The sequence below is a fragment of the Lontra canadensis genome, unplaced genomic scaffold (assembly GCF_010015895.1).
Source record: "Lontra canadensis isolate GAN:19392208 unplaced genomic scaffold, GSC_riverotter_1.0 scaffold80, whole genome shotgun sequence".
Classification (NCBI taxonomy): domain Eukaryota; kingdom Metazoa; phylum Chordata; class Mammalia; order Carnivora; family Mustelidae; genus Lontra; species Lontra canadensis.
Genome location: NW_022631074.1, coordinates 5,137,933 through 5,163,464, shown reverse-complemented (window position 1 = coordinate 5,163,464; position 25,532 = coordinate 5,137,933). Strand labels below are relative to the sequence as shown.

At 33.8% G+C, this 25,532-nt stretch overlaps 1 protein-coding gene across 3 annotated transcripts in view; it reads right to left on the bottom strand.

Moving 5' to 3' along the window:
• EPHA3 (EPH receptor A3) overlaps positions 1-25,532 on the bottom strand; it is a 354,910-nt gene that overhangs the window by 235,772 nt on the left and 93,606 nt on the right. For all 3 annotated transcript variants that reach the window (XM_032882231.1, XM_032882232.1, XM_032882233.1), the window contains exon 3: positions 22,578-23,238. In XM_032882231.1, coding sequence (XP_032738122.1) covers positions 22,578-23,238 — 661 coding nt within the window. The remainder of the gene's footprint in view (positions 1-22,577; positions 23,239-25,532) is intronic.

Here is a 25,532-nt window from a genome sequence, read left to right as displayed (position 1 = left end):
GTGTAGACCCTTCTAACTGGGTGCTGCTGCTAACTGTTTGCGTGCCTTGGTAATATACTTAACTGCTCTGGATCTCCATAACTTTATTACTAATATAAAGTGGTTGGCCTTAGATCTACGAATTTCTAACTTTTATTACTCACATGCACCCTAAAATAATCTTTTAAAACCTATACTACTGATTCAGATATTTTAAGTTGGCATTTAAAATGTTTCCTCATGAATGTAAATAACTGGGAATGATGTAATTTCCAGCATATTGTAAATACTGACAATTAAAAATAAAGCGGTTACAGCACTCTTTTAAATGCACCCAGTGGAATCAAAGTACCATAGTGACTTGATACCCACTATCATGTAAAAATAAACAACTGACAATTTATTAGGTCTTCCTTCATTTTGAATGACAAGAAATAACCAAAAACCACTTGACCTGAAATAGAATTTGATACACACCCATTTTCACATCCTCAACACCAAGTTTTTAATTCCCATTTAATACTTACATCTAAAGAAAAATGCACCTTAATAAGATTTCAGAACCAGCATGAGAGAAATGCTTTTCTTTAGAAGAGAAAGAAAAGAGTAATTGTGCAAATGTAAGTGGGAAAGAGAACTACCTTGAAAATTTGGGCTTAAACGCAAGTTTTCACACAAGTCAACATCAATACCTATGGAAATTGAGTATGAGAAAGTTAATTTCCTTAAAATTGTAAGTGTCCATGTACCCCTTGGACATTCCCTCGGAGTCTCCACTTTATATGTACCTCAGTTTAGAAACTGCTGTCTATCCTTCTTTGTGTATTTTTATATATTCCTTAGGTGTTATATTCTTCACAGTACTTTGCATAATGTCTTGAATTTAGTAGTCAACCAATACGTACATATACAATCATAATTTCTAAAGTGTATCTAATTATACATACACAAAATCTGTATTTAGATGACCATGGCATTGTTATTACGCTTTTCAATACTTATTCCCAAACATGTTGAATTGTCTGACAAGAGCACTATAGTACAATGAGCTTGTGGATATACTATATAGGCAGGCTTCCCCATTTGCATTTTCTACAATTTCTTTTCTGAAGAACACTATATTTCAGTCATGTTTTCATCTTCAGTATTTTGCTTTCTTCCCAGAACTTTGTGTACCACTTAACCACACATTGCCAATTGAACATTTATCCTGTTTATGAATATCCACCAATAGGTGAAACTATTTTCAGCAGAAACTTTTTCTTAAGTGAATCTAAGCAGGCATTTTATCTGGGGACCATGTGTCTAACAAAGCAGCCATTTCCAACTAAGGATACTAAAGTCAAAGTTACAGCAAATTTACTTTGCAATGTTATCACACATGCCAAACATAATATTGAACTACCAACAAAATGACTGCTATGCACAATACACTATAATTAACCTTGTAAATTCACTGTGCTTACAGCCTTAACATGTATGTACTTTGGTGAAAGGAACCACAGTGCTGAAAGCAAATGTGAAATTTGGAAAATAAATTTTTGGAAGCTTAAGTCATTTGACCTTTCCAGTTTAAACAACCTAATATAGGAGTTAGTCATTCTTGGATATGGGACATTACAAATAAACTGCCCAAAATAATAGTCATCATGTTCTGGGATATCCTTGCTCTGAATTATGACAATAAATTTCCCTGAAGAGTTTAAATGAATAAAATAATAATTCTTAGCCTCCTGAAATCACAGGTAAATCTATGAATCAATCAATCCTCCAGTATCTGAGAACATATAATTAGGAGTTACAAGTTGTTCCTGGAAGGGCATAGAACACTTAAGGAATTTTAGTCCAAGTTCCAGGATTTAAATTTATATCATGACTTATAAGATGTTTTCCTTAGCATACTGAATTCTGACTTAAATATTCAATCTTCAGTGATATATAAGTTCCTTACTTCAATTTAATATTTACACAAGAAACACACAGGAAATAAATTATGATTGATAAATGGGAAATCAGACCTGGGAGTGATCCCTTGGGCTTCTATCGTCTATACCTAAATGAGACTACCTCCGAAGTCTGAGATGAATTTCCAGAATTTCTGAGAGAGAGACTATTACTTATTTCTCAAAAGCAATTTAAGACAATTCACTTAGAAAATAATGATTTAGCACTTAGTAGCCACAATTAAGATAACAATGTGAGAATGTCTATCTCCATTAAAAAAAGAAGAAGTGTAGGGGCACCTGGGTAGCTCAGTGGGTTAAAGCCTCTGCCTTTGGCTCAGGTCATGATCTCAGGGTCCTGGGATCAAGCCCCACATCAGGCTCTCTGCTCAGCAGGGAGCCTGCTTCCTCCTTTCTCTCTGTTTGCCTCTCTGCCTACTTGTGATCTGTCAAATAAATAAATAAAATCTTTAAAAAAATGTAGAACTGAAAAACTTAGAAATAATCATTTAAAAGTATGAACTATATGAATACACATACTATTTATAACAGATACCAATTATATATTTGACTGAATATTTTTTTAAAGATTTTTATTTATTTATTTGACAGACAGAGACCACAAGTAGACAGAAAGAGAGGAGGAAGCAGGCTCCCCACTGAGTAGAGAGCCCGATGTGGGGCTTGATCCCAGGACCCTGAGATCATGACCTGAGCCGAAGGCAGAGGCTTTAACCCACTGAGCCACCCAGGCGCCCCATATTTGACTGAATATTTACATATAAAATGCAATGACTGATTATTAGGTCTTCACTTAATTCTCTCTTTGAACATTTTTAATTAAATTTGTGTAATATGTGTGTAGTCTATCCCTTATTCTCTCTCTCTCTGTCTTATAATTTGTGCTCTGCTTTCCTACTGTTATGAAAAGAGACAATAGACCCAAAATGGAGTCACTCATGCTAAATCCCATGTCAGAAAACCAAGATTTAATATCTAATCTAATTGAAATTTCAAATGTCTCCCAGGAATGTAATCTTAAATTAGGAAATCTGGAATTTTCTGGTCAGTCTTAGTGAGGTTATATGCCCACAGACCCCTTCTGTCCCCCAAAGGAAGGTGACCTTGTTTGAAATAATACACTCTTTTCCTTGCCTCACACCCTATAAAAGCCTTCCGTTTTGTAGAGCTCTTTGGAGCTCCTTTCTGTTTGCTAGGTGGGATGGTGCCCAACTCATGAGTCATTGAATAAAGCCAATTTGACCTTCAAATTTTACTCAGGTGAATTTTGTTTTTAAATACTACCTATACATACTCATATCACCATATTTATTCCTACACCTCCCTCACTTACTCACATTTTACAGAGTGGAATGCATTTGAGGGATTTAAGTGTGATTAAAGTCTCAATAATCACGCTTGAGCTTCAAACTTTATGATACTTGCCAAGTAGCTAATTATTTGGTCCTGAAAAGGAGCTGGTTTTCTACATGATAGAGAGAAAAATACTGTCACAGCGAGGTAATTCAGAATGTATTAATAATTCCGAATGGATGACATGCCTTGTTTTAAGAGAAACAACCCTGAACCATGTTAGACAGACCATCAAAACCAATTACTGAGCAAAGCTATTTGATTCTGAAAAACTATCCAAACAGGATTAGTCTAAGTTCTAAATATGTAAGAACCGAAGATCTCTTAATTTGGAACACAGAAATATTGGATGTTATAAGACAAATTTGTATTGTTTAAATTTTATTTTGTTTGTTTTGACCTTCTATTTAATATATAGCAAAATTATGGCTCTCTGGATTCCTGGAACTTGGGGAAAGCAAACAAACAAACAAAATCTTTCTAGATGGCTGATGCCCCCCTCCCCATCACCAAGGCTTTAGTCTTGTTATAAAAGCTAACACTTATTAAGTCCTTACTCTGTGTCAGAATCTGTATTGAATAGTTTATAAACATTATCTCACTTTATCCTCCCAATAACACTACAAAGGAGATACTTCTGTTATCTCTTGTTTTTTCTCATTTTATGTGTGAGGAAATGGACCCAGACTAGTTAAGTCCTTTGCCCACAGTCACATAGTGAATAGGGGGTAGAGCCAAGATGAAATCCAAACTCCTGATTTATAACATTCATAACAGTTAAAGTAATGATGCTTGGAATCATTGTCTTATTTGAGACATTGTAAAATGTGCAACTAATTAATTTGTTACCAGAGTGGAGAGAATATAATTTAAACATTTATTGATAACTTAAGGCCACAACTATGAGTATTTCTACTTGTTTTATGGACTCCGTAATCCTGAGATCTTCTCAGGGTTTACTCAGCCATGAAGGCGTTGGCCCCATTGTGGCCCCAGGCAGATGAAAATGAACACGTGTATGTTATCATAGCCCTTCTGCCTCTTGTCCTATTCCTAAGCTGTCAGTTGTGATGTTTATTATATTTATGCTACTTTCCCCCTTTTCAACATTTAGGCTTTCATCTATTAACTTTGGAACTCACTTACTTAGCAAGTTATAACTATATGTCTAAAGTAAGGTAGACTCTGACTGCTGTCTCAGTGTTGTCATAGGAATAAAGAATTTCACTACACAAACTTGTGACAAACCCACAAGACATATTTGTCATTCTCCTTAACACTTAGCAAGGGTGTTTTCTTTACAATTATTTGGAAAAATAATATATCCTAGAAAATATACTAGGCTATTATGGTCCAATTTTATGGCTGTCATCAGCTTAAAGAATCTGATAATTATTGAACTAAAATAAATATAGAAATATGTGATTGATTGATATGTATAAAATCTTACAGTTGGTGGAATATGTAAAAGTTCCATCCAATCTACTTTCAAACCCAGTGCAGTTTCAGAAAACTGTTTTGAACATACCAAAAGCTTTCAGAGGAAGTATAGAAGGTGCTCAAAGATTGATAGAATATATTCCCTGAGTTTCTCAGACATAGAAAGATTACAAGGACACTTTTTTCTTATCATTACAATTATCTAAGCAACAACACATAATCATGTCCCATAACTGAGCAGCAAATGAATAACAGCAAATAAAATGTAATTACTAAATTACCACCCTTCAAATCTTTACATCTTAAGACAGATATTCCAGGCTGGATCATTTCAGCTGTAGATAACAATTTCCAAATGCTTTTTCATCCTCTCTTTGTATTTTTGGGAAGGAATCCATTGTTTTTTCGATTCATTTCTTTCTTTTTATTTTGCTTTAAATTGGGACGATAGTCTCACAAATCACTGAAAACTTTTTATTGTGTATGAGAAATTAGATAATGATTTTCATTGTCTATTCTTTCAATATTTTAAAGAGTATTCAGACTGTCTGGACTTTATAAGAGTGGCTGTATCTTTAACATAAATTAGTGGCTATTTCAAGCACACTTCCTTCTTCCGAAATTACTTTCCTGTCACTTCATTTTTGTTGCCTGTCTTCTAAAAAAAAGATAAAAAGGACGTTAAAAGATATTTAAAGATAAACTGGTGTGAGGCAAACTATGTGTTAACCAAAACAGCAGAATTTGTTTTATCATTTTATTGTCAGATTAACTATTTCAACTCCTGTACCCTAAAAGTTTCAATACTTTGTCAAATATTTAGATCATACCTCTATTATATAGAAAGCTTAATTGTGGGAAATGATTTGTGTAGGAAGGAGTGATGCAGTTTCTAAAATCACAAAAGGTCAGGGCATAGTAAATAACTAGGTATGTGTGTTCCTATATCCACCATGTGTGCCTTCATGCAAGAAAGTTACCCATATTTCACTATCACTCCATTTTTCCTATTTTATACTGATACAGTGCATATGTTAATAAAGAAACAAAAATATTAGTAAGTAAAGGAGCCATCAATATTCACACACAAGATATTGTTATTGTACATTATTGTACATTAAAATGTACAAAATGTACATTATTGTACATTTGAACTAGGCTTAGAAAGGATTCACAAAAGAGTAGAAAATACAGCTGCTAATCTTAGAAAGTTTACAATCTCTAACAATAACAAAGTTTGCTTTTTATCCACTTAAAAAAATTAGTATTTATATTTTACTACCCAATCTGTTATCAATATTTTATTGTTATATTTCTCTCCTAACTCTGACTCTTAAAAAATATTTTAGGTCAAGACATATGAAAATAAAATATATATATATGTGTGTGTGTGTGTATATATATATATATATAAAATTATCTATCTATATCTATTTATTATAATAAAATGCTATAAATAAGATTCAAGAATATAAAATCAGGCATCCCCATCATCTTATTCTAAGGAATCTTACTGGATTTTTACCTTGAATTTAGATATTTATCAAGTCATGTAAAACAAATGCAATCCCACAACTGTGTTGAGTAAATCTCAGGTTTATTACTGGACTAAGAGTGTACAGAGACCATCCTCTATGAATAGAGCTGACAGTTCCTCTGTAGTGCTGACCCTTGTCTAGAGTTTACAGCATGAACTTGGCTACTAGCCAATATGAACAATGTTTAAAATTTTTTATGGCAGCTCAATGAGCTTTCAAACATTCATCTGCTTTACTTACTGTGCTTAATAAAAAGCAAGCCAATGCATTTTCTCATTTCCTTTTCATCACTAATAAGAGTAACCATCAACCTTATGAAAGATATAACCTGCTTTTACTTCCAGCCTCTTTCGCCCAGTAGCTCAGCACTGAAGCACTAATAGAACACCATTATCCCACCCATCATCATTACACAGATTTGAATATAAAGCAGCATATATCTTGTCACTAAACTATACTATATACAGTAAAAGACCTTGGGAATTACATCTGTTCTTGGATATCAACATTTTAAAGGAGTTTTATTGTATTAATGAAACAGTTGCTTTATACAAGCCTTTATATTCTGGAAAGCTTAAAGGGTTAAAAATTTCTTTTTAAAAAATGATTTATTAATTTATTTTAGAGATTGAGAGACAGATTGAGAAAGTAGGGGATGGGCTGAGAGAGAGAGAATCTTTAAGCCGATTCCCTGCTGAGCAGGGAACCCCACGCCTATAGGATCATGACCTGAGTGGAAACCAAGAGTTAGAAGCTTAACCAAGTAAGCCAGCCAGACGCCCCACAAAATTTCTGATAGCAACACAAAACTGTAAACTATGACACCAATAGCATTTCCGAAGAAAGGAGTTTCATATACGATCTCCATATAAAACAATCTGATTGATAATTTAGGAAGCATGTACATTTTAAGCCATATTTATTTATTTACCCAAAGGAGTGTAATGATTTATTATTGCAATTTTAAAGATATGCATATTATATTTATTAACTTACTCTGTGTGCTGCCTCATTCTAAAAGCAATACAAAGAAATATAAGAATGTATGCAGCAGTCCAACACCATCTGAAGTTCCCTTTGGTATTCTATTCCATACTTCATTCATCTTAAATTCTTTTAGAAACAAGATGTATATTTATAAGTACACATATTATAATACCTATATATATATATATACGTTAAGTATACAGCACAAATGAATGTGTGTATATGAATATATATGCCATGCATCCATATATGCATCTACACATGCATATATGTACATGTCCTGTATGTCTTTAGGCACATACAGTTACACACATGTGTATATATATATATACCTGCATATATTCCTACATACACATACATACATTCGTATATGTATTTCAGTGTTTATAAGCTTTGAACATACCCAGTATGTTAGCAGATACATCAACCATCTCCAAAATTCATTCCCAATCTGCCACTTGGAGATCTGTCAAACTAATAAAGAAGCATATTGTGCAAGCATACACACTGAGCACATAGCGAGAGTTTTCTGGGTCCTGGTTCCCCCCTCACCATCATCTCCTATCAATCATGGCCTCAACAACAGCAGGGGCAATGGAAATAGAAGCAGAGGTAATTAGAGGTGTGACTCAGTTCCACATGCACAGAAAATAAAGACCTCAGCTACCCTGTTAAAACATGTTTGCATTATAGTCTTACCCAGTTCCATACTGAAAAAAGAGAGAAGGATTATGTTAATGAATAAAGTTCTTGCCTCTTTAAATAACTACTGTCAATCTTTTTTACCTCAATTCTAAAAACCACATTCTTTAGCCACTCCCTTGGCTGCAAGAACTTCCAAATTTTCACATTATTGTGACTTATAAAGTATCACCAAAAGAAAAATATTAGCTTATTACAGTATAAGAAGGATTGGGATTCAGAATTAGACAGAGCTGTCTTTACAACCTGCCATCATGAAACAGGGCAAATTAGTAAATTATCTTAGCCTTGTCCTGGTAAATATGGCTAATAATATTTACTTTGTAAGGTTTTTATTGAGCATTAAATGGTATATTAATCCCTGAGTACATACTTGGCAATCAATAAATGGCCATTCAAATGTATTTATCACTCATCTTAGAGACAGAATACCTAAAATGCAGGATGCAATAGAAAACTATAAAATATTGTTTGAAAGCTAAAGAACAGAGTACAAAGGAAATATATGGGGGAAAAATAAAATTGTGAAACAAGTGATGAAGTGGAGAAAAAGGAACCCTTGTGCACTGTTGGTGGAAATGCAAACTGGAAAACAGTTTGGAGGTTCCTCAAAAAATTAAAAATGGATTTGCCCTATGATCCAGTAATCTTACTACTGGGTATTTACCTAAAGAATATGAAAACACTAATGCAAAAAGATATATGTACCCCTATGTTTGTTGAAGCATTATCTAGTCAATTTATGGAAGAAGCCCAAGTGTGTCCATCAATAGATAAATGAAGAATAAGTGTATATATACACTTGTATATACTTGTGTGTATGTGTATGTATATGTATGTGTGTATATATGTACATATATATATATATATATATATATTTGCCTAAATAGAGTTCTCATTTCACATGAAAAAAATTGTATTTTAACATCAACAAGGAATGTTGCGAGGGCACAGCTATTTGTAGGATGTAGGAAGACACAATTCTGCACTCATTTATAGAGAATGCAAACAAGATACCATGACCATGACATGAATCAATTTCCAGAAGTGAAAACAAGCCAGTAGACTGAGAAACACAAGCATTCCTGGCATGGGAGTCTGAAATCAATGTCTGCAATGGGTCTCAGAAAGAGGACAGAGTAGAAAGTGTTGAATGACATCCTCAAAAGCAGCCTTACAGCAACAACAGCCCTGAGCTGCACAGGCTAGCTCTAAAAACACAGGCTGGTGGGCTTCAGGTCCCTCATGTCCCTGGTCCTCCTCGCTAGGGAGGCCGAAGGAACGCTGGCCACACACAAGTGTTCTGCACTCAAATTCCAGTTTCACCACTTACCAACTGCAACCTCTGGACAACTGTCCAGTTTCTCAACTTAGTCTCCTCTCATGGGAAACGGGGACCTGACGGTGCCTTCCCCATAGGCATTTGGGAAGATAAAATAAAGCACCAAGCTCGTTATAAGCCAGAGGACAGAAACTGCTGATGTTAAGGTGATGCTCTAATATCAAAAAAGGAAGGGTCTTAGAATTAGAACCAAGGAAGTTTTTATACCGAGTTGTATATATTAATACAATATGTCCTGTAAATAACCACATCTACCTGTCATCTTTACATTTGTACCACATTACAGAAAAAAGGGAATCAAATGTCAGATTTGATTTCATGTTAGCACATCAGAGTTCGCTAAAAGGGAACTAACTCCATAGCAGCTGTCTGAACCCTTTGCTTAAGGAAATGCCCTCAATCTCCAAATGCTTTTTCTTTGATATCTCTTTTATTACTCTGCTAACATTCTCAGTCTGTGTACTACCAAATTCCAGCCACTAAATGTCAGTCACTTTTTCCAGCTCTGTGCAAGTAACATTCTTTCACTGTTTTTAAATATCTACCTTCATGTGAAGAGTCCTGAAATCTTTATTCTTTCTCTCACATAAAGAGTCTTAGTTCTGATTTTCTTTGCTTAAGTGTTGCTTTCCAATTACCTAAGTAGTTAATAAGACTCCACATGCCTTTAAAAGTTACAGAAATTTCTAAGTCTAAATAAATCCCAAAAAGGAAAGGTCCTGAGGTACCATCATGAGATGCTTGAGTTTGGGTTCCAACTTGGGCTCTGCTAATGTGTAATTTGACCTTTTAGTCTTAATATATGTTTCTATAAAAGGAAGGGTTATTCTAGACCAGGTTTTCTCAACCTTGACATAGTTTGCTTGGATAATCTGTTGTTACAGAGGCTGCCCTGTGCATTGTACAATATTTAGCAACATCTCTGGCCTCTAAACTCTAGATGCCAGTAGCACTGCCCACCCCAAGCTGTGACAACTGAAATGTCTTCTTCAGACATTGTCGTATGTCCCTTGGAGGCAAAATCACCTGGGCTGAGAAATTAGTCTATGCTTTATTCCGCGGGTGGTACAATGAAAGAATCTGCATTAGCATATTCCACTGATATTTCCACTAAAAACTAATTACTCTGAGGGCAGGGACATTTTTCTGTTGTGTTCAGTGCCGTATTTCCAGTGGATATTGGTATAGTAGGTATTCATTACATTTTGTTTGATGAAAATGAATAAATGATGGAATATTTAACTTCATAGAAATTGAAACCTCTCCATTTATTACCTCTTAGCAACACATTTTGATGAGTCTCTAAGCAATATTCGTCTTTCATGCTTACTCCACTTTTTTTCTTCCTGATGAGCTTATGGATATTGTACTTGCTTCCTTTTAACATAAATTCAGTTCAGCTACCCTTTAGAATCCAAGGTACTTGGGAGCAAGAACTGTATTGTCCTTCCCCCCAGTTCAGCACATTAATCAATTCTGGATGCCATAAAGCCTTTACACATGTTGACTGACAGATTGGAATAGCCCATCTTCAACATAGCAGCATGAGATAGGCAGCAAGTGGATCCAAATCTCTGGAATATAGATTTTCCTGTCTAATAATGACCAGAGAAACAAAAATGTTCCTTTCCAACCATTTATATATACAGATTCGTTTCTGAGTTCCAGAAAAATTTACATGTTCTTTATGCATTAATTCAAGAATGGTATTTTCTCATCTCACAGCATGTGCTTTCTCTTTCTTATTGAAAGTAAGTCTTCATGTCAAAAAACAGCAGATGTTCTCAATTACAGTATCAACTTTTAACCTTTTGTGGCATTGTAACTGACCACTGAACAGAGAATTCAGGAATATTTTACATGGAGGGTCTTTCAATTTTAGAAGCCATTCTTACTTCTTATTTTTATTTCATTTTTTTCTCATACAAAGAGTCTGTGACTGTTCATATGATGGCTATCAGTTTCTTGATCTTGACTCACCCCTGGAATCTCTGGGTCTCCTCTCACAGAACAAACCTGTGATTAGAAGTCCAATACTGAGTGGTTCTAAAGGGCAATCAACAGCAACACATCTCAGAGGACTACTGGAAGAGGGATAAATGACAACACAACCCAAGTTTATCATACATTTTTCCTACAGGATATCATGGATTCTGTTCCTTAAAAGAGACATCCATAAGTGATTACAGTTATCTGCCAACAGGATGTTTAGTCCACATCCTGGAAGATGAGAAGCTACACGAATAGAATATACATGCAGTCTCTTTAGTCGTATGATTCTTTCCAAATGGCTCTCCTTTGGAGCACTTTCATCAAACATTATCAAAACTTATATTTCTCTCCACAATTGCTTTCTATTAAGGTTTAGTGCCAGCTGTCAGAGCTGTAATGTAAACCCTTATTAGCTCTTATAAGTTCTACTCTGGAACTAATAAGGGATTGTCAAAACTCCAAACACAGACAGAGTGGGGGAAGAAATCACAGGAAAGAAGGTGGAAAGTGTACAACGAATCTGTACTTGCAAAGCAATCTTTGCGATACCCTTACCAATGTCTTTCACAGAATCTTAGTATCTCAAGAGAGAGAAAAAGATCTACTTCTTAGTTTATTTTGCATAAGGTTTGGTCTCCCTTTCTCTGAGAAGGGTTGATGAAAAACAATGAAACAAACTGGAAAAGTTCATGAAATCTTAATAATCTCTCTCTCTCTCTTTTTTAGAATCATAACCTACATTCTGAACAAAACTACATTGGATTCTTCGAATTTTAAAATATAGAATATCTGATAATTTCTGAATAGCTGGACAGAAAAAGCATGTTGATAAAGATGAATAATCCCTACAAGATCTATAGATTATATATCAGCTTTAAAATACTTGTTTTGCATAATTGCATGAAGCACATCAGGCCAAGGAAGAATATCTATATCAACCCCCAAGTAGGCTATGTTAAAGAAATGAAACTTCAATAGTTCCTTCAGAGCCCAACTATCTGATGGTATATTATGATGGCAGATCCACGAGCTATCCGACAAGGTCACACATACTAAAACACCAACTAACTAAAGTTTTTATATATTCAAAATAATATTCCACGACTCACAGAGAAATGGGCTTAGATATGTCCTTCACTGGAAAATTCTAATCACTTTTCAGATGGGTTTGCATTTAATAGATATTTCCTGAGTGGTACACAGTGTCCTGATCTTCCTTTGAAAATGAGACTGAAAATGTGATGACAAAAATAACTTCAAGTAAAATTAAAGCTACTTTACTTTCTGCAACTGAAATTACTTTTTTCCCATGTCTTAGATTCCTATAGTAAATACTGTACTGGGAAGCTCATTCCACATTTTTCTACAGATACACTCTCAAACAAACTACTTGAATGAGAAAATTATTTGTGTTCCCCAAAGACTATATATTTAGCATACAAGAGTTGCCTAAATAATTATTTCTACCTTTGAAACACTAGGCTAGACAAAGTATCTGAAAATTCACAGATTTTAGCATATTAAAATAAAAAAAATGGTATCCTAAAAGCAAATACCCTACAGCTATTTGACAAGGAATGATCATGAACTGGGTTAAAACCTTGGGAAAATATCTTAATACTGACCTATAAAATGTCCCTTCAGGTCAAGACAAAGACTAGTAAAAGACATACTTAAAGAAATGTCTTATTATTTTTCTCTCTTTGAACAGTGAAATTGACATGATTATATAACTAAAGTTAACTTGTATAAAATAACCCATATTTTATACAAGTTAAAGTTAAAGTTAAAGTTAACTTGTATAAAATAACCCATATTTTACTAGCAGACTATAATTCTCATTTATTTGTAATCCTGTGTTAGACTAACGTTTATAAAACTGTCTGTGATTTTTAAGGTCTTTTATAGTGGTTCATTGATGATCATCTAACTTGTGCTTATTAACTATGAGGTATTCCAATAGTTAGACATGAATTCGTTCTACTCCTTAAATTTAACAACAGTCCTATTTCTCCTAAATATGTTTGCAATTAAATTGTCTCTGACTGCTCAAAGTAATCTGATTTGTAGTTTGTATGGAACGAAGAACTCACGTTTCTTTCTAGTATCTTTTTTTCTTTTAAAGATTTTATTTATTTATTTGACAGACAGAGATCACAAGTAGGCAGAGAGGCAGGCAGAGAGAGAGGCGGAAGCAGGCTCCCTGCCGAGCAAAGAGCCCGATGCAGGGCTGGATCCCAGGACCTTAGGATCATGACCTGAACAGAAGGCAGAGGCTTTAACCCACTGAGCCACCCAGGCGCCCCTCTTTCTAGTATCTTAAATATGCAAATAGATGCTTTAAATTTATACTGTTTGTTTTTAGACTCAGAAATGAACTACAAAGAAACAAACAAATGAACTACAATACTTAGGTAACTCGCAAGCCAAATGTACTCTTTATTTTCCTCTCTTTTTCATATTTTAAGAGTTTTTACTTAATTACTCTTTATATGGTATATTGACATAATGTGATTGAAAGTTTCCAGTAATATCATATAGTAATTCATGTAAACACATTTGTAATTTACTTCATACAATTTATACTTCACTTTTTTTTTTTTTTTTTTTACTATTTAGGTGATTCTTAAATGTACATAATAAATACCCAAAATAAATCAAATAGATATAGTTCATTCTACACACAGTCAAGTAAAATGTCTGACAAATATTTTTACTTCCCTGATTACTTTTTTTTGATTCACATGATTCCTTCTAGGAAAGAACATTATTTATTTTTATAACTCCCCTAATACCTAAGCTAGTCTTTTATACAATGAAATGTTAGGACATGGCACAGTAAAAAACTTCTGGATTTAACATTTTTGAAAAGTTGAATTCTATTTTATCTTGTTATTGTTATTGTTTGCTTGTTCCTAAACTACATTTTCTTAAATCAGTTAAAACCTAAAATCCTGTCTGGATCTACAACAATAAAAATGTCCATATCTAAGTTTAAGGTTGCTTTTAAATAATCAGCAGGAAAAAAAAAAAAAGACAAAAACAAAAACCAAACACGCTAGAAGGAATAGAGACTGAGTCAAACACCAGATGGGAAAAATCAAGAGTGACTGATGTTCAGAAGAAGAAAAATAGAAGCTAACAAGAAGAGAATGGAGGAAATATCACCTATGATTGAATAGACTAGAAGCTTAATGAAAATAAAAATGAAGTGTCTTCAGGAGAGGAAAATCCTACTTGAAAGAAGGTGGACAACCAGTGAATAAATAATGAATACACAGATAAATACTTTCATTAAAGGCATTTCCTTTCCCTTAAGGTATCCCTAAGCCCTAAGGTTTAAAGTAAGAAAGAAGCTGTTGAATAGATGAGTTTATCACATCTGTTTTAACATAGATGAAACAAGAAAGCAAGGAAGATTATGCATTCCAATGATGCTGATGACTAACAATAATGATGATGTTCAAATACCCTTTCATGGATGAAGAAACTGAGGTTCAAACTAGTTAGCCACACAACTGATAAGCAGCATTTTTGAGGCTACTGAGTGCAAGAACTCAAACAGTTGTCAGTGACAAGAGCCTTTTGTTAAATAAAACAAATAAATGCAAATTGAAGTTTGAGGGCAAACTTGGGTGGATGGGGAGGGGGGGCAGGGGTCTGCACTGTGCTAAAGGTACCAGAAGTTATTATACAAATTGGTGAGAAGATATAGAAACTTGTATAAATCAAGGACTTTATAGCTCTTATAAAACTGTCAAAATGTATCTGGTTGCTTGAAAGTTATGCACATTATTACTTATCAGTGGCATATTTTGTAATAAAATAAATGTATCGGTTTGAAAAGTCATGGGTGTGCAACTGCTAAAGGTAAAGTGGGATTGGAGAGATGTAATTTTAAACTCTGGGAAAATGAATAAGTTTTTCATAATTCAAGGTAAGAGATTTCAGTGCAGTAATTAAAGGATGAGTCAATGAGTACTAGGTGTGTAAAACAAAAATTATTTTAGCATTTATATAAATAGAGTTTTGCTTTATTACAGGTATGATAGTCAATTGATTTTTGTAAGTCAGAAAAACTATTCATCATAAATTCATAAACGATAAAAGGTATTCTCTCAGATACCAGATACTAATTAATGAACAGATGAGATAAAGTAATAGCTCATTAATTAGTATCAGGATAGTTAGGTGGATCTAGTCTTAACTTGTTGCAACTGTATGTGATCTAACAGTCAAATGTGCTTATTTCAAATTAGATAAAATGAACATCATTACGTGTCTGAAAGACCTGGTAGATTAAAAAATAAATAGCATAAAACATATTCACTCTAGAACTTACATTCTAAGGATGCGTAGTTGGAAGAGTTCATTCAGTAAGTATTCATTCAGTAAGTATCTAACTGAGAACTTAATTATACTCTGTAAGTTCTAGGCATGATGTTCCTAGAGAAGGACAAATGAGGTCCTTCCTTCAAGTAACTTGCTGCCCAGTGCCCAGCTCCCAGCACGCAGTGCCCAGCATGGAGCCCAGTGCCAGGCTCAAACTCAAGACCCTCTGATCAAGACCTGAGCCTAGATCAAGAGTCAGATGCTTAACCGACCGAGCCACCCAAGTGCCCCCAGAAACAAACAAACAAACAAACAAACAAACATGCTTCTGAATTCATTACAATATATGAACTCCATGAAGTTCCAGAGGGTGCAAACAGACTCAGCAGTAGATGCCAAAATCTGAATGAGATTTTCAATTTTCTGTACCTCTTTAAGAGTAAGTACAATCTCCAAATCTTTTGTTATTGAAACCTTGACAGATTCTTTAAGAGTTTCTGAATTGACAGAGAAATGAAAGGAGAACAAGAACTCATGCCCTAAGTCCTAGGTGAAACAAACATAATTATGGATAATCATCAAAAAGTCCAGCTATCTTCATACATCACATCAAACACACTTTTCTTTTAAGCTGCTGATGTACAAAAACAAGGAATAAAGTTGGCATTCCACAATGAATGCACAGAGATAAAACAGAGCAACAGATTCTTCAGTGACATTAATAAGGTACTTGGTACATTAAGTCTAAACAAAGTTTGTAGGAGCAGGAATATTTATAGTAACTTCCTGGTATCTGCCTCAAATGTAATTAATTGACTATATAAAAATCCATTAGCATTCTCATTTTTTCTCTCCTAACTAAATCAAAGCAGATAGCAGAATTCATTAACCAGGATTAAAAAATAATAATAAATTTCACAAGGTTTTCTTGGCATTAATGCAAAATTTCTTTACATCTCCAATCTTAAAAAGTTAAAATAATTATACTGGCATGTAAGAAATACTAAAGATTTCCCTAGTGAAATAAATCAATTGTATCTTGATTGTTAATGATTGAAAGCAAACAGCAGATAAATTAGGTTTATAATTTTAATATTTAATGCTATCATTTTAAAAGAGGCTTATTAACATCCTATAAAAACAACCTGCAATTTGACCACATCTAGCCAGCTCACCCAGAGACCAGAAACATTGCCCAAATACTTAAGCCACACACAGTAAATTAAAAGAGATACCATGATTTCCTCCTCTATCATTAAACTGAGAGAAAACCTATTTAAATGAAAGCCATATTTTAAAATTATATATTACAGAAACTACCAGAAAACCAAGTCTCATGCATGATTTCTTACTTTTCTTATTAATCATTATATTACTCTTTATCAGTTGAAGCATATGTAGTTTTTTTTTTAAGATATTTTGTATTTATTTGATAGAGAGAGAGAGAGACAGAGAGATTACAAGTAGGCAGAGAGGCAGGCAGAGACAGAGGAGGAAGCAGGCTCCCTGCTGAGCAGAGAGCTAGATGCAGGGCTCCATCCCAGGACGCTGGGATCATGACCTGAGCCGAAGGCAGAGGCTTTAACCCACTGAGCCACCCAGGTGCCCCTGTAGTTATTTTTTATGTGCATTTCTATTTTACCAAACTTATCATAATAAGCACTCTCCCTTTTTCTGCATTTGTGGTTTGCATGGCATGCAATTTCTGAATTATTCTTTAACAACCAATATTTCTTTCAGTCTTTCTTGTGTTCTCCCTCTAACTGTTCCTTAAAGGAGAAAGGTGTACCACTTTATATTCTTAGCTTTCCTGTGTTCATTCTTTCTTAGCAGAGTAAAACAAAACCAGCAACATAAAACATCTTACTGTAGAAATTTTAAATTTCCTATCACTTATTTCCACCCACACCAATACATCCTTCCTCATTACCACTAATAACTTATTTTTAGTTTAAACTGCCATTAACTTAGCTCTGTTTAAAAATTCAGTTAAAAAAAGTCTATGCTTCTTGGGGTGCCTGGGTGGCTCATTCTGTTAGGCAGCTGCCTTCAGCTCAGGTCATGATCCCAGATTCCTGGGATAGAGCCCCTCACTGGGCTCCCTGCTCAAAGGAGAACTGCTTCTCCCTCTCCTTCTGCCTGCCATTCTGCCTGCTCGTACTCACTCTCTCTCTCTCTCTCTGTCGAATAAATAAATAAAATCTTAAAGAAAAGAAAAAAAATCTATGCTTCCTTAAGAGCAAAGACCAAAGTATTTACCTCCCATTCCCCAATACACACAGATTTTTGAACTATGAACCAAACTAATTTAGCAGGGATAATGTTCATCTTTGTTTTTTTTAGTGTGCAACACAGGATTTGGTACATACTATATACTACAGACTCAATAATAGTTGAATAACTGAATAAATGGTCAAAATATATTTTCCACTCTTTTTCTCATTTCAGGAAAAGTGCACTGTGTGAAGGTTTTCACTTATATACAAGAAAAGTGTAATGCTATGGTTAGAATTCTGGTTCTGTACAAAGACAACGTTGGTTTCAATTATAGTTCTGAAATTGATGGGTGAATTTTTTGACAATAAAGTGTCTTCATCAGTATATTTTCCTATCAAATGGGTATTGTCAGATCTTCAGCATTTACTTAACCAAACTTTAACTGTCCTAGTTATCCATCTAGAGTGGAATAAATGGTTCAGAATATTTCATTACTAAAGTGAGAAAATGACCTGGCTATGAAATCTTTATAAAACCTCCCTGTGGCACGAGCTCAGAACACAAAACTCTAATGGGACTTCTACACATTTTGAGATTCAATAAACAAATTATAAACTTCATCTTCTGTAATGAGTAAGCTATATAAGGTAGTTAGCCTCTTTTCCTTACTCCAAAAGTTTCTAATGCTAACAAAGATGATCAAAACCTCTCATTCAAAGGCTTTCCATCATTAATGAACAAATTCCATTATGAATTTGGAAATACTCAAAATTAATCTCTCCTTCCCCTACATTGCCAAAGTCCTTTGTACCCCTGGTGCAAGATTGATTGGTCTGGCTTGCATTAAAAGTATTCATTTATGTATCTGTCTTTCATAGGAGATGCTGAACCCCTATAAGGTAGATACAATCCATCTATGTTTCCCTGTGTCTAGTGCATTATTATTTTGTCCTAATGGATAGTCAAAAACACTTATTGAATTAAATTTGTTAGACTTTTTTGTATATCTAAGATGACTGGTGATGTATATATCCAGATTTTATTACGTATCATCCAGACTAAAATTAGTCTTCCCAAAATATTACATTTTGGCTAGTAACTCTTCTTTCTAAAAATTCTAGAAGCAGAAAGATGTGGGAAATAAACTGATTTATATTAAACCTTATATTAACAGATTTTGGGTTACTTTATGCCAATTCAACTGTGGTCCTACTCCTCCTTCAATGTACTGTACTCTTAATTCCAGTAGAATTTGTGTCTCATGGGGTTTCTTGGTCTCTGTCACCACTGGACTAAAACATAGGGAAGCAATGTGGATTGAGGTTAAGATGGCAGCCTCTGGAATCAGACTGCCTGGTTTCCGATCTCCAATGCAACACTCACCCATTAAAGAAACTATGGCAAGATATTTAACCTGTGAAAGCTTTGTTCTCATTTTTTAAGATGTAGATAATAATAAGGTATACCTGTAAGTTACTTGGGGGGGTAATAAATGAGATAGCTCGTAGACCTGACTTAACAAATAAATACACTGGCATCTAGTAAGTAATGAACATTAAAAAAAAAAAAAAAGGCTTTGAGTTCTGATACAATACTTAGAGTGAAATAGACACTCATTAAATATTCTTTTAAATAAAGTGAATAAGTCATGTTTTCTTTTGTGTTAGGCAACTGAAAGCCTATGGTTGCTTATCATTGGATTATAAGATTATCCTGAGATGTTTAAAATTGAGCTATATGTGTGTTCCAAATAGTGGGTATATCAAGGTATTTCCCCATCATTTTTTTTAAAAAGGATGATACAATATCCTTTTGGAAAAAAAATTTTAAAAAATCAAAACTGATCTTATGAAATACATGAAGTTTATTTAGCTATCTTTTTATCTGCTTCTTTTCTGAGGATTACCACTCCTCTCTGTGCCTAAACAGAAGCACGGCTTCTAAAATGTTGACTTGTGAGAGTCCTAGCATGCTGTTCAGACAGCCTACAAGCTTACCAAAAAGCCAACTGAAAAATTAAAAACTAATAAAGGAAACCATAGCCACCATAAGAAACACCAGTACCATCCCTGACAACAGCAGCAAAATTATAGCCAAGAACAAGATACAGAACAAATTGAGTTCTCGATTTTTAAGACATAGTATTGTAATGCCCAAAATAATATATTTAAATGAATATTTGTTAAATATGTAATTCAAAAGAAAGTAGAATACCTCAACACATTGTCTAATAATCTAAATATACAAAGTCTTTGTGATTGCGAAAAGAAAGGAAGCCAAAATTCACTTGGAAACATCAGCAAATGTCAAGACATAACTATAAGAAAATATTTCCCCTTTAAACTGCATCACTAAAAAAATCATCCCCCCCTTTAAATTACAATCACATCCCATTTCAAGGACAATCTCTAATTCTACTGCAATTATTTTTATTATCTTCAAGATCTTTGTCTTAAAACAATTTGCTATTTTTATATATGTATCTCATTCTGAAACTAGTATTTTTAAATGCTGAGAGAGAAAGTCTATGATGATATTGCATTACTATATGAAAAAGGTGCTGTTGACATCGTTCAGCTTAACAAACAAGTTTCAAGAATATGAAACTTTCACATAAATCCGTATCTATAAGGGCATCTAGGTGGTTAAGTCAGTTGAATGTCCTATTCTTGATTTTTGGCTCAGGTCAGAGTAGGGGTTATGGGATTAAGCCCCATGGAGAGCTCCATGCTAAGCAAGAAGCCTACTTATGATTCTGTTTCTTTTTCTCTCCATCTGCCCTTCCCCCCACCTTGTGCTTATTCTTTTGCTCTCTCACACAAAATTTAAAGATTAATTAATTAATTAAATCCTTATCTCTAGGAGTAATCTTGGAATACAACTGAATATCATAGTAGTTTAAAAAGTAGTTAAGTAAATTAGAATGAGGTTGAAAGTAAAGCAATTCTCACTTATGAACTTTCTAAATTATAACTTCATATGACTCTTTTATTCTTCTACTAGTTTGTCCTTAAGACAGTATGTAACATAAGTTTGTAAGCTTTATTTCTACTAATACTTTTATGTGATTCGATTTACCTCACCAATACCTATTTTTCTATTTCTTATGTTTCAATAAAATTTTAAAACATATGAAAATTATTTAAAATCCAAACATCTAATGATTAAGTTTCTTGCCCCGGTCATATTTTATGAGATAGTTCTGCATAAATTGATACATATTATTGAGAAGGAGACATATCTCTTTCTCTCCTGGTGTGGATATCAGAGACTGGTTCCATAGAGACCAAATTAGAGAGAATGGTCAATTTTGAAATTCTTCCTGAGTTAGGCCTTTATTATTTTATTTAAAATAATTTTCACAAATATTATATATACATAAAGAATACATAGAGACAAAATATGATTCAAAGTGGATTATAAAGGCCACCGAGATTTCTCTCCACTCGTGTATATAAAGAGTAGTATCTATCATGTTGTTTCAATTTTAGAACTTTCAAAACCATACTTAATAATGATATTTCTGATGGCGTTTGCCAAGGATCTAAATAACATGGAGAAGTATGAGATTAGAGTGTAGCCCTTGTTATCATTAAGCTTTTTCCATAGATTATGTTTATAGTCAAAAACAAAATGTTATGTTCCATTTACATTGTTAGAAAGGTTAATTAATGTATAAAGTATATTAATTTCTTCTGCATGGTATGAGATTACTGAATGGCTAAAAAGAGAACACCAAATTCAATTCTTTTTTCAGAGTATAACAGCAAACATAGATATTGAAACAGACTAGATTCCCAAAACTAAGTAGTTAAATTGTCCTATATATTTATACACCTAAAATTTAAATAATAATTTCAGTGTGTTCTCTTTTTTTTATTTCAGTGTGTTCTTAAGCACAAATCTTGCCTAATGAGAAAATAACAAATTTGGGGATTAAGTGGAAGTTTTCATCTGATATATCAAATCTTATATGAAAAAAAAGATTATTTTTAATTAATTTTATTTCAAATGCAAAGAAAGTTTTAATAAAAGTCATCTTGGTAACTGTTCAGATTCTTTGCTACTATACTAAGTATCAAATATACATGCAGCCTAAGATGTGGTACAGATATTCTCCCCGGCAGCCTAAAGGGCCAAACCATGAAACAAAATAATTTTTTTAAAAATTAACCCTTTATACATCAAACACTAAGGTATACACCCTGGATTTTTAAATAAAATAATCTTTATTAAAGCACTAGTGCATTGTAAGTAAACAGGTATTTGACATACAGACATCACTGAATGCTGTATTTTGTAAAAATAAAGAACATATCACTGTGAAATAGAAGAACATATAGTCCATCTAATTCTGTTGGAATTAGATTACCTGAGTGCCAGTGCTTCTTTTCTCTACATAAAAGAGACAGAATTTTTTTTTCTTTCACTTGATCTAGAACTATAATACCCGAGTCATTAAATAGAAGAAAAAACTTAAAAATAGCATATGTAACACCTCTCATAGGGTACAGGCCAGCACCACACAGTCAAACACTGCTAATATTTCTACAACAAACTGTGGATCAACACATCAAGTGAGATAAATTTGGTCTATAAATGGACAGTTCAGTTTGAGGCATGTTTTGCTGCCAATTGAGTTCAGGCTGGGTTCATTTCTTTCAGTTACTCAGTGATAATAAACTCACAGTTGAACAACACCACTATAAGGAAAATAGAGAAGACTCTTACCTTGGCACATAAAACCTCTTTCTTCGTAGCCAGCATTGCACGAGCACTTGCCAATGGGTACCAGCCATTCGCCCTCTGTACTGCAGTACATCCTGGGAGGATCTTCCTCCTTAGAATTGTTAACACAAGATCCTCGAACCTCCACCAGGGATTGGGAATCCATGGGTACCGTGTCTGGAAACATAGCCAGATTCTTCACTGTAAATGGGCACTTTTTGAAGTACACTCTCACGGACACCAAGGCAACACAAGCACCAACATCTTGAAATGCCAGATAAAATCCCTTTTTGTTGACAGGACCTACTTCTCTAACCTCAGTGTTGAGTTTCAGAATACGGTCCCCAAGATCCATTTGGGTGAAACTTTCATCAGCTGCAATGGTGTCAATCTTTGTAAACTGATGTTCTCGAAATTTGACCCCATGATCATCATCAGACTCCATGTAGTACAAGTTGAAAGTCTCCTTGCAAGTTCCCAAAACCAGTGGAATGCTATTGCAGTCCCGTAGAGTGAACTTGAGCTCTACGTAGATCTTCTGAGCTGAGTTCCTAGGGACCCAGTTTGTCCTCAGCCAATTATTTTGACTATGATCCATGACATTGCACACCTGGTAAGTCCTGATGGGTGTGTAATGTTCATCAACACCACTGATCTCTTCCCACTGAAGCATCAAAGGAGGAAAAAAAATGAGAAGCAAATTAATGAGTGAAGCATAACGAATAATAATGAACACGAAATGAGGGTGTTAATGGAATCACAGGATATACAAAATTAATAAAGTTCAGTGTTACTCATTAAAGATCATGACATGGAGCAATTCTATAACATTCTTATATGTAGGTTTATTATTTGCAAGGTTCTCTGAGTTCATTGACACTAAGAAATTTATAATGTTGATGAATACATTTGAATTGTATTGTGGTTTGTGGGATATTCAGGAAAAAAGTTGCTTAGCAATTGATTATACCTAGACAAATATTCCAACATCAAAACCTCAAATTGGTTATCTTAAATAACACTATGAAATGGTTCTATTGTACGAATGGTTTTGTGTTTTATTTATTTTAAAAGAGAATAAAAAATGCTGCTGCCTAAAATAAATTTTTATTCATCTTTTCCCAATTTGGTCTAGAATTTAGTAAAATCAGTATCTGGCAAAATGAGGTAAATCTAAATGATGTCCTTACCACATATCTCCAAACATGACATTTTTTAACACTCTCAGTCATTTCAAGGAATACATGTTGGCGTACCACAAAAGAGAATTTGAACTAAAAATACAAACACTCCTCCCTCTGCTAACAAAATAAAATCTAATAGTTATAAGCAGAAAACAAAAGATGTAAATGCAATGAACATTTCAGTTCTTAATTTCTTTTACTCACATTGAATTTTACACAAACAAGAGATAAGTGGCTACTTGGGGTTTTGTTATCACAGCAGCTAAGGTTATCCTAACATTTTTTTCAATGCAAAAAACACTTAAAAAGTTTCAAGACTTTTCAGGAAGTCTTTCAGTGAAGCACTGCTTTCTGTGATCCTGAATAGGTTTGAGAAGCTTTTAAGCTGGCATCACATGGTTTGTGGGTCTACTTATGATTCAGCAACTATTAGACCAGCTGTTTCTGTTATACCTGTGTCTACACTTTTTTTGCCATGCCAAATTTTGCCTTGTGCTGCCAGGAAAATCTCTCTTTTGTCATATTATATTTGAATTCAAAGCCTTCTAGGGCTGCCCATCATCTACACAAATAACTTCAAACTCTTTAGTTTGGTATTGTCATTCTTCCAAAAACTAATTCCAAAATCCATTTATGTTTTTCAAAAGTTTGAATGGAGATTAGTGAATTACATGTTTCACATACTACATTCTTGGGAGAGTGAACTTTTCTACTGTTGTCAAAAGCCATGTTAGATCTTATTTCGTTTATGGTATAACACCAACTCGACCATACTCTTTTCTCCTTGAAGCTATCCATACCCTCACCATTCTTAAGAAGCTTTCTGTAGTGTATAATCTTTATTTTTTCTTTTTTTCCCAATTTTTATTTAAATTCTAGTTAGTTAACATACAGTGCAACATTGGTTTCAGGAGAAGAATTCAGTGATTCATTTATGTACAACAGCCAGTGCTCATCACGAGTGCCCTCTTTACTCCCCATGACCCATCTAGTCCACCCCCCAAACCCACTCCCCCATCAACCCTCAATTTATTCTCTATCTTTAAGAGTCTCTTATAGTTTGTTTCCCTCTCTTTTTTCTCCCCTCCTAGATGTACTATACAACCTTTATTAAATGCCTTATGCATTTATAAATTTAATCCATGATGAATGCTAAGATTAGCTTAATTTTGTTCCATATGCATTTGCTACATTTTGGACCTCTTCATAGCCTCCATAGTATGCAGCATACAATTTCATCTTTTGAGAGATGTATAAAAATTATTTTTTCTCCTAATATATGTAGGACTCATTCAAGGGAGTGCAAATATAAACCTCTTAAAACAGAAGATATTTTAATTATGTAAATAAATATATAACTAAAATCTTTGTGAAACCCATTAGAAATGAGTTCTGAATTCTTTTCTCCATTAAGAGAGTTAATTATTTTCAGCAGGAATGGCAAGTTTTCGATCCTTAACTAAATCAATGGCATTTAAAATACATGAATATTTTTCTATTTATGTATAGTAAAAACACATAGGAATCCCAATCCATAGCTTCAATTCACAACATTAAATGAAATATTAATTTACTGAATTGATGGCAACCACAAGGAAGAACTATAACATTTACTTGGCCTTTGAACCACATTAGAAAAAAGTAAATTATTAATATTAGGATGTTTGAATTATCAAATACAATTTGTAGAACCCACCAATGTGATAAACACAGTTTTCAAAAACTTCTTATTCTCCCTTGTTTTTCTACTAACATAAAAACAATACAAAAGCAA